Source organism: Notolabrus celidotus, chromosome 5 (assembly GCF_009762535.1).
Source record: "Notolabrus celidotus isolate fNotCel1 chromosome 5, fNotCel1.pri, whole genome shotgun sequence".
NCBI classification, from domain to species: domain Eukaryota; kingdom Metazoa; phylum Chordata; class Actinopteri; order Labriformes; family Labridae; genus Notolabrus; species Notolabrus celidotus.
The window spans coordinates 2,473,804-2,484,111 of NC_048276.1; the positions used below are offsets into that span (position 1 = coordinate 2,473,804).

General features: G+C 43.5%; 1 protein-coding gene across 1 annotated transcript in view; it reads left to right on the plus strand.

The window, feature by feature from the left end:
- Positions 1 to 10,308, plus strand: part of LOC117812656 (glucocorticoid receptor-like) — a 60,705-nt gene that overhangs the window by 41,652 nt on the left and 8,745 nt on the right. The window contains exons 5-8 of the mRNA XM_034683562.1: positions 182 to 351; positions 1,900 to 1,926; positions 7,567 to 7,683; positions 8,133 to 8,178. Coding sequence (XP_034539453.1) covers positions 182 to 351; positions 1,900 to 1,926; positions 7,567 to 7,683; positions 8,133 to 8,178 — 360 coding nt within the window. The remainder of the gene's footprint in view (positions 1 to 181; positions 352 to 1,899; positions 1,927 to 7,566; positions 7,684 to 8,132; positions 8,179 to 10,308) is intronic.

Genomic DNA, 10,308 nt, shown 5'->3' on the forward strand with positions numbered 1-10,308 from the left:
AACCATGAGCGGTGGTGATGATAGCAGCAGAAGATACCAGATACCAACATCCAATCGCTTTCATGTCTCTAAAAACCACATGCCATTAAGTCTGTGTGTAAACCTTCTTCCCCCATCTTCATATTAACATGCAGCTCTCTCCTCTTTATATAATCCTGTCGTTTCTTTCTCTTCATTCCAGCTCGACGCCCAGAGCAGCAGAAAGCAGCAGCTCCAGTGCTGCAGGCCAATCCAAGCCCAGCGGGCAGACGCACAAGATCTGTTTGGTGTGTTCAGACGAGGCCTCAGGATGCCACTACGGGGTCGTGACCTGTGGCAGCTGCAAGGTGTTCTTCAAGAGGGCTGTGGAAGGTCAGTCACGAATACTTTGCCTTGATTGACTGACATGATGCGCTAACAGAAACAAGCTCTTAGATCAGAGGGACAACATAATGTAATCACTTCTTTGTTTTGTGGTCACATTAATAATCAGATCTGAATATTCAAGCCCTTAAATTCTTTATTTGTACACCTGCAGCAGTTAGCATCCATTAGCTTTGTACATGTTGTCCCCTAGACTTCCATTCATTGGAGTTACATAAGATCAGATCAGGAAGCTTCTGTTGTTTTATTTGTTTTCAGGATCCAGAAATTCAGTGATAACTCAGAGGTCAGAGGTCAGAGCAGAGCAGCTCTCGTTGACCTTTAGCAGACGCTCATCATGCACACGCCTTTTCGTGGGTTATAGTGCTAGACCTGAACTTGCATGTCAACGCCTCTTCTTCTCTTGCCTTTCCTGTTCGTCCGGTATCAAAGAAGTGTTGACTTAGAAGTCATTTTGATTGACAGCAACAAATTGCTAAGGGCAACCAAAAGCTCCACAAGAGTTTCTGCTGGGCGGCGATGCTTCTGTGATCATCATTGGCCATAGAGGATCCGCAGCAGCAGCAGCAGCAGCAGCAGGTGCCACAGCTCTCAGATTTTGTCCTTGGGAAAGCTGTGAGAGCACTAATTACCTCGACACAATCTGGAGCTGGGAGTGTCAGGAATGCACCTGACAAACAAAGTGATGTGTATTTCTGCACGGCATTCCATCTGCTTCTCATGGCTTCTGTTTCATTAATTGTCCGTCTAAAGCTGTCTCTGCAGATGTGTCATTAGAGTTCCAATGGGTAACAGCTCATTGGCCTTGCTGGGATAATGCTTAGGTTAACAACTATGCGACTAAATGAGCCCCACTAATCCCCTGTTCCAGTGCCAGCCAGAGGACCAGCGGGCTTGTGGTTTATTTGATTCACTCTATATTTCTCACTAATGTTTGTAGAGCACTGAGTTAAAGCACCAAACTCACCGCTGGGTTAGAGTTTCTTGATGCACTAAACACTGAATGTTTGGCTTCTGCTGCACTTTGGGACTAAGGGGCGTTTTCACACCTGGATCGGATCTTTGGACACTCTGAGCCGAGGTGGTGTCGGCTCGCCTTTCAAGTGAACTGTGCAGCGGTTCGTTGGAAGTGAACCCAGCAATCTAGACTCATCAGATGCAGAGATGCATTCTGTCATCCGAACAAAGCAAACGAGCCCTCGGTGTGAAAACAACCGAAAACACGGCTGAGGTTTTTTACTGGAAGCAACTTTCAGACAGTAAAAAACTATTCCCACAGAAAAATGTGAATTATGAAACAGTCGTGTTTGATCTCGGCCGGACGATCTGCCGCAGTTATTCTGTTTGATTTCATGCCCGCTAATTGATCTCCAGCATATGTGCTATATTCTGGGTGCTGGTTTAAACGCCTCGCACTCTAACACTCACACTGAGGGTTTTATTTTTGGCTGCCTACAAAGCTCTGAAAAAGTCACACTGTTATTTTTCTTTCTCTCCCCTCCACCTCATTCTCCGGTCGTTGTCTCTGTGGTGAAGGATGGAGAGCACGACAAAACACAGATGGTAAATAAACGCACTTTTAATAATAACAACAATGACATCAATAATGATGAAAATGATGATGATGATTTTGATGATGGTAGCACTGTGAGCTCTGATTTGCCCGTGTGCTTGTATTCCTTCAGCACTGAAATATGGCTTTCACACACACACAGCCAGTCTGTGTTAATGCATGCAAATGTTCTGATTTGATAATTCAAGTCAGAGTTTCTGTCAGTGATCCTGTAAGCTACAGTGTCTGCTTGAGATGCTCCACCTCAGCTACTTCAGAGTTGGTAGATCCAGCAATTACAATCACACCCTGTCAATAACGAGTCCTCTTCATTTACCTCCAGAGATGTGATGTCAGCCTCTCAGCTTCTTCCACCCTGTGCTGTTCATGTTCTTTCTTTGAGCTGCGTGTGTGTTTCTGTTTTTTCTGATAGCATGTCTTAAAGCCCACATCCAAGTGTCTCCCTCTACAAACATCCTGCTTGAACTAATATCAGTTTATCTTTCCTCAAATTCAAATCATGGTCCTCTTGTTAATGTCCTGTTAGAACTGTGAGCGCTGAACAGAGGCTGAAGCTTCCTTTCTTTGTTTTTCTCATGATGTAGTTGGTATGAACTTAAAAACAAACTGATAAACTCAGTAGTTCTGGACAGTCACATAGTTAAAAATAGTGACGCCAATTCTTTGTAGCGTCCGAGTCCCGTCGATGATCGCTGAATCTTCAGCTCCTCTAAGAATCAAAGACTGAAGCTGTTTACCTCCGACTACACCAGCAGTCCTGATCCGGTCTAAACTCAGTCTGTAGTTTGTGAACAATCTGCAGAAGGATAAACTCCCCGGATGTTGAACTGATTCAGGAACATGTCTCAGTCTGCAGCGGACCAGTCTGCCTCATGTACTGTTTCCCACAATGCACTGCGCTAACGTTACACTTCTTTTCTTCTGAATATGAAGGCAGCACTTTGTTTTTATGTGCTGTGAGAATCATTAACTCACATATAAACCACTTCTTAACTTTAACTAACAGGACTTTATTTTGACAGGCACACCATGCGGCCAATCACATGCGAGGACAGAGTAGGATCAAACCATTACATGAAAGAAGGAAGGGGGGCAGACGCTGCAGAGACAGCGAGTGTAGTGGAACAGGCCAGGTCCACAGAGCAAGAGAGAGACGGGGGAGCTGGATTTAAATGAATCTTTCTGTTTGTCAATGAGTTTCATAAATAATTAAATAATAATAATACATTTAAAATGATTAAAATTAAACAATAGTAACTGTTTATCTTTTTTGTAATGAAAAAATGCATAAAAATAAGGCTTTTATTAAAACACACAAACCATCCATAACTGCTTAATCAGGCTAAAATAGAAGAGTTATATTAAATGAAGAGCTGTTTGGAGCCGTCACAGCTTAGGGAAGTCCAGAAGAAGGGTTCGGGTTAGGGTACCTGTCCATTAAGTATCTTGACTCATAGAGGAGTCATGAGTTAATAAGGAAGCACACATGAGTTTATAAACCTTAAAGACACAGTCAGTTATTGCAGGTGGTTAAGTGTGTGATAAATAGGTTTGACTTTTGAAGCTACACACACACCTGAAGGAGGGAGGTGCACGTTTAGTTTTGTCTCATTTCTCCACACCTAGCTGAGTGCGCTTGGTTACTCACACTTTGGTGACGTTGTGCCACGTAAAAGGAACATTTGCATACAGTGTTGAAGCACACATTAAGTGGTCCAGTGTGCAGGGATTTATGAGCAATTGGAACCCACTCAGCAAACCCTCATTTCATCACGCAGAGAAGATAGAAGAGAAAACAGCAGCTGATTGTTCTCGCGTTATTTGGCACTCTGCTCGGGTCAGGAGGAGCCTCCTGAGATTAACGGTGAGATGTAGGCTGGGATGTTTGGCTGTAATATGTGGCTGTAATAAAACCCTCCAAATGTTAATTCATGTCAAATATAGATACAAGTAGTGATACATACGTTATCCTGTTATAAGGATAAAACAAATAGTCCCAGTGATTCCTCGTCAGTGAGCGTTTCCATGGTGATGGATTCTTCTCTGCCTGTTGGATTGAACATGAACATCATGAACCTGTCCTCATTCAGCTCTCCTTCTTCTCTGAGCTCTGTGGTTCACACACCTTTAAATCTTTGAACCCTGCTGCTATCATCACCACCACTCATGGTTTAACTTTCTCTGTAGAGATCTCTAACCTAAAGTTTCTCTCTCCTGCTCCTTCATCATATTGATGGACAGGATCCAAGATGGAAACATCGTATCCTGCTGAGTTAGCATGCTAACTGAAGCTAACGGTTTCCCCTCACCTTACGGTCTGTGGCGTCAACAAGCAGAAGCTAAATGTGTCTGAACTCTTCTCTGTGGATTGATTTGACATGACGTGTGATCAGTTTGTCTCTGGTGTTGATCATATTAGTGAAAGTTAATAACTGTAGTCAAGGGGTTTGGACCAATCAGAATCAAGCATCTTACACAGCCGGAGGATCAGGGGGAGAGCTTCTTCATTCAAACGGTTCCACGTGGATGTAGTTTTAGTTTTCTCTTTCTTAAAGTGAAGTCAGGTTAACTCTGGACCTCCTAACGACCGGCCCACAGAGCAAACACTCGTTAGTTTCAGCCCGACATGTCAGGGATTTCTATAAACCCAGCACCAGGTCTCACCTAGCAGCACTGATGGGCACTGCCAGGCTCCTGTTAACAGATCAGATTAAGGGAGTGAGGATATCAGTGGGATTCAGCTGGCTCTGCTGACACCACAGATGGCTTTTTACGGCATTGTTTGCAATGCCTTCCTGTGATATCAGCTGTGATCAGGGTGCCTTCCTGTCATCACACCAGCAGACCTGCACAGAGACAGTCATAGCTCTCCACACAGAACTCTTACAGTCAGATCCTAGCTTGGTCTTGATTACTGACTTTATATAGCTGGAGCAAAAATCAATGTCATCATGCTGATCCAAAATGTCATCATGCTGAGCTAATCATTAGCTTGATGTCTCAGATTCACTGTTCACTGGTGATCACACTGCATGCAGTGAGACTCATAGATTAGAATCAGCATTAACTTGTCTGTGAGCGTCTTACACATTATAAAGACAGCCAAACATTGAATCAAAGAATGCTTTCATTCATTCATTCGTTCATTCATTCATGACACCACAGAGGCCAGAGAGCTAATGTTTAGTTTGAGATTAGCTTCTTGAAGAATACTTTGGAAGCAAAGTTGAGTCATGTGTGAAAAGCTGCACAGCGGATAAATGTTAGCAAACCACCAGCAATGCTAATGCTACATTCATATCCATAGTGCCTGCTAACATTATGCTAGCTGTAGTTGTAGCTTGGATTTATAGATTGTAGATGAGTTAATCTGCATATATGTTAGCTAACAGCACAGGGTTTTTCATAAACCATAGAGTTAGCCTAGTGGTTCAGTTTCGCACCCTTAAAGCAAGCGGCCCGGGTTCAGATCCAGCCTGCCGCCCCTTTCCTGCATTTCATTACCCCGTTCTCTCCTGCTCTCCTTCCCTATCTCGCGTCCTCTCCTCTACAGATAAAGGTCCAAAAGCCCCCCACACTATATCTCCTCTTAATCCACCATGAGCAGAGCACTTTGCAGCATTTAGCAAGTTACAGTGGCAAGGACAAACTTCCTTTAACAGGCAGAAACCTCCAGCAGGACCAGACTCATGTTAGACACACATCTGCTGAGACCGTGTTAGAGAGAGGGATAGAGGGAGATGAAGAGAGAGAGAGATGATAGTGGGGAGACGGATAGTAGTAGTTGTAGCAGCTGGAGTCTGGACCACGTCCACAGCAGCAGAGATCCAGAGGAACCTACGAGACAAGGGAGCTCAGGGACTCCAGAAAGGTCTATGGTTAATAACTTTAATGGGACAGGAAGAGTTAAAGTGAGAGACAGGCAGAGAGAGGAGAGAGAGGGAAAGACAGGATCCCAGTGTGTCAGTCTAAGCCTATAGCAGCAGAACTAAGAGCTGGTCCAAGCCTGATCCAGCTCTAACTATAAGCTTTATCAAAAAGGAAAGTTTGAAGCCTACTCTTAAAAGCAGAGAGGGTGTCTGCCTCCCGGACCCTGACTGGTAGATGATTCCAAAGGAGAGGGGCCTGATAACTGAAGGCTCTACCTCCCATACTACTTTTAGAGACTTTAGGTACGATGAGCAGGCCTGCATGTTGGAGCGTAGAGTTCTAGAGGGGGAACAGGTCACTATGAGTTCTTTAAGATATTAAGATGTCTGATCATTTAGAGCTCTGTGGGTCAGAGGAAGGAGAAGAAGAACTCCTGCTGAAGTATGTGACCTGTTTAAATACATGTCTTTGAATTAGCTGGGATTTTCTATTAAGAGTCCAAAAGTTAGAAAAACAGAATAAGAATAAAAGAATATATCTTCCATGGACGCAGAGTCATTTTCCAGCACACAGCTTGACTAGAGCAGGAATAGCTCAGCTTAGGTTAAACACATTACAGATCTTGAGTCAGCAGGTTGAATCTTTTACACCCTTTGGTTTCACTTTGACCTCAGTGCACGGCGTTTAGAGGTCAAACAGAACTAGCTGTAAGCCGAGGGATGTTCTTCCACCGTTATTCCCTTCAGATACCGATGCAACCTCTGAACATCACAGAGGTTCTGTGTCTAGAGTTCTAGCTTAGACCATGTCTGCATTACGCTCAACCTGCTTTGAATGTTTTCCTCCTTTTTAGTTGTGCCCTATTGATTTTAGTGATGATTAGAGGATGTGGCAAAATCAGCAACAGAAATACTAACTGCCAGATTACATTCAATAACTGTGTAACAGCCTCTTTCTCACTGTGCAACATGAGCTCAGCAGCCAATGTGGACATCAGAAGTGACTCCAGTGAATGATGACGGTTAACTGGAGCTGTCATAGTGAAACTTTAATGACCTGGCCACTCATTGCATCATGTTCTGAGAACCCTCTTGTCAATTTTGTCCCATTAGACGGGTAATGTCTCAGTTTGAACCCCAAAGAATGAGTCCATTCTTTAGAGATGAGATTCATGTGACGGCCCTCGGGCTTCATCACCCAAATATTTGATAAGAGGGAGACATTTGTTCCACAGCCAGGGCTAATTCTTCTGAAATGATAAAATAACATCCTGAAAACAAGAGGAGAAGATTGAGGGCTGTGATGTCTAATGTCCGTAACAAACATGAAAAGGAAGCTTAGACTCTTTCCCAACGACTAAGTGTGAGACTTCTGCACAAATGATTATGTCAGGTGGGTAGATGTTTCCTTATGTTTTGCTTTTGTTTATTTTCCCATGTCCAGATCACTCATTCATGCATCCTCCAAATAGAAAGAGATATATTAAGAGAGCTCTCATGCCCTGCAAACTTCCCAGTGGGACGACACAGGCCGTGATTTAAACGTGGATCATGTAGACAGAGTCTGATTGTAAGGCTGGAATAGCTCTTTAAACAGTCTTGGATTATGCCGAGTGTTCTAAGTACAGACTGGAGGAAGTGCTGTAAACACCATTGGGATGCCACAGGCTTGTCAGGCTTACACTAGAGTCAACAGGTGGTTATTGTGGTCATAATGCACCCTGCTCAGGCTAATCCGTCTCCTTCCTCCTCTCTGTCCAGGCCAGCACAACTACCTGTGTGCAGGGAGAAATGACTGCATCATTGATAAGATCCGGAGGAAGAACTGTCCCGCCTGCCGCTTCAGGAAATGTCTTCAAGCCGGAATGAACTTGGAAGGTAAATAGTCTGACCCTTCGCTAAATCATGCCAGGTCTAATTGAGACTGACATTTGTGAGGTATTCCCAGCCGAAGCAGAAGAGTATGTGAGCTGTGGGGAAATTTAGAGCAATGGCTTCTCGAGGCATTGCACATTTCCTGTTAAACATATGATGCAACCTGGCGCCAGAAGCTTTCTTCCCATATGCAACGATTGGAAAGCAGATCTATAAAGCTGCTTCACACGTATCCAAATTTCATACACTCCCATATCATTAAAAACACATTTTCCACTCCATTCATGGAAGTCAGGGAGCTCTGAGGCCTGGACATTCCCTCTTTTAACACATCACATTTGATCCAATAAATCAGTGCAATCACAGCCTTTTCAAGTATCCACAGAAGCTTTAAAATCCCTCTTCCTGGAGTGTGACGCAGGGCGGCTATAACTCACCCTCACGTTGTACAGCCTGGTTCATGCTCCTGTTTCAAATCGATGCCTTAGCCCACACACCGTGAGTCAGCCTGTTTCTACGCACCTAGCCTGATGTTTACCTCTAGCTACATGTTGAAAACAAGCAGCAACCTCCACTCTTAAAATATGAAGCCATGTGTGCTAACAACTGCAGTTCATCGGGCGTCCACTAGAGGCTGGCTGCAGAGACACAGGAAACCACATACACACCCATTCAAAGAGACGATCTTTAATCAACATGTTTATAGCCTGGTTCAAAAACCTGTTTACGTCTGAAGAGCTCATTTCTGTATCAGCACACAGGAAGGTATCAAACCTACCAGTTCTGCCCAAATAAGGGCGTGGCTGACTTGATTAACAGGCGGTAACACTGTAGCTGTTAGCTAGGAGGCTAAAGCCCCGCCTCTTTACCTCACAATAAGTTAGGTTGAGTTCAGTGTTTCCAATATGGCTGCCACCGCCGATCTGCTTCAAAACAGGACTTCAGGAACAGACGGGTGACGACACGCAGACTACGTCCATTTCTGATACAGGATGTTTGAAACTACACAAACTACACAAACTACACAAACTGTAGTTTGTGTAGTTTGTGTAGTTTGTGTAGTTTCAAACATATCCTGTATCAGAAATGCATTGTATCTCCAGAATCATACATCGGCTGTACTTCCCCTCTCCTCCGACGGCTCCTCTCTTACCTTCTTGGTAATAATTTATGTAAAATCATCAGCAGCATTCGTTAGCTCCAGATTAACATAATAACAGAGTCTCCATCGATCTGTGTTCACAAACAAGCAGCTAACGTTAGCGGGACTGGAAACAAGCGATCTGACTAGCATTGAAATCACACCGCCGACAGGCGCTTCAGACCCTTCAACAGAGAAGGGTCTCGTGCTCACAACCAGAAATCTGTCAGATGATGGATACAGCACACTACCTAACTAAGCGTGTGGCGCCCCCTGTGGACAAAGTGATACCTCTTATCTCCTCCCGGTTTTGTCCTGTAAATTCTTTAGTAGTGCTTTTCCCAAAAGATCTTAACACATAAACCTCTTTTAAATAAAAGCTGTTTCAGCATCGTGCTCTTAATGACCTCCTCTGACTCCAGCAGTGATGGAAAATATTGAAAATAACTTTATAGAATTTATCTTCGTGCAGATGGTAAAATAAAGACGTCAGTATTAATTACAGTCTGTTTCACAAGCAGCTAAAAATCCCTTACTGTAGCTTTAACAGCAACATGCATCACATTTACTATAATAAACATATTTATGAAGGAAGTAAGATTCCTAACGAGGTACTGTCAGACATATTGTCTTTGTTCAGTAGGATCTGGATTTATATAAAGGCTGCTGTGTTCTTTCAAACTGCAGATGACACATCACAAGACCAAAATGCATACTAGTACATTTTATCACATTAATCCAGCATACAGTAATCACTTTATATACCCGCTCTGCTTCCAGGCTGCTTGGCTTCATGCTGAGTTAGGTCATGTTACATTAAATCACTGCAGTATAACATATCATATACTTTCCTCCTGTACTGACTATTTGTTTCATCCCAAAAGATCCCTCTTAACTTCTCACAGTGTTGGGCTGTTACCCCGTCGGGTCATGAACTGGAGCTCATGGGAACGCTGTTTAGCAGAGAGGGGGTTAAAAATGTGACAGAGATATGAAAACAAATCATCTGCAGACTTTGAAGAGCCGGTGTGAGTCCGGGGTTTTGATGCTTTGGAGTTAGTAGATATAAGAATGGGTTTCAGTGACTTCTTTGTTGCTGCCGTGAAGTTACACTCAGGTCAGGATAAACAGCGGTTTCAGAAGCGTTCACAGGTCGTCTACCAGCTCACATTTCATCTTAACAGACTCACATTTTCCACAATGGATTCAGATCCTGATGCCCATGAAAACGTGGTGCTGGTGTTCTGAAAGATTCGGCTTTCACTTGTTTCTGAAACCTTTAAAGTTTAACATGATGCTTCAAGTTCCTTTATCAGTGCAGAAAGCTGTAGCCCTTCAAAATAAAATACAGGCCAAACAACTTTAAGTCCCTTTTTTAGTGGCCCTCATGTGACAGGATGAATGTGACAGAATGAATGTGACAGGATGAATGTGACAGGATGAATGTGACAGGATGAATGTGACAGGATGAATTTGACAGGATGAAT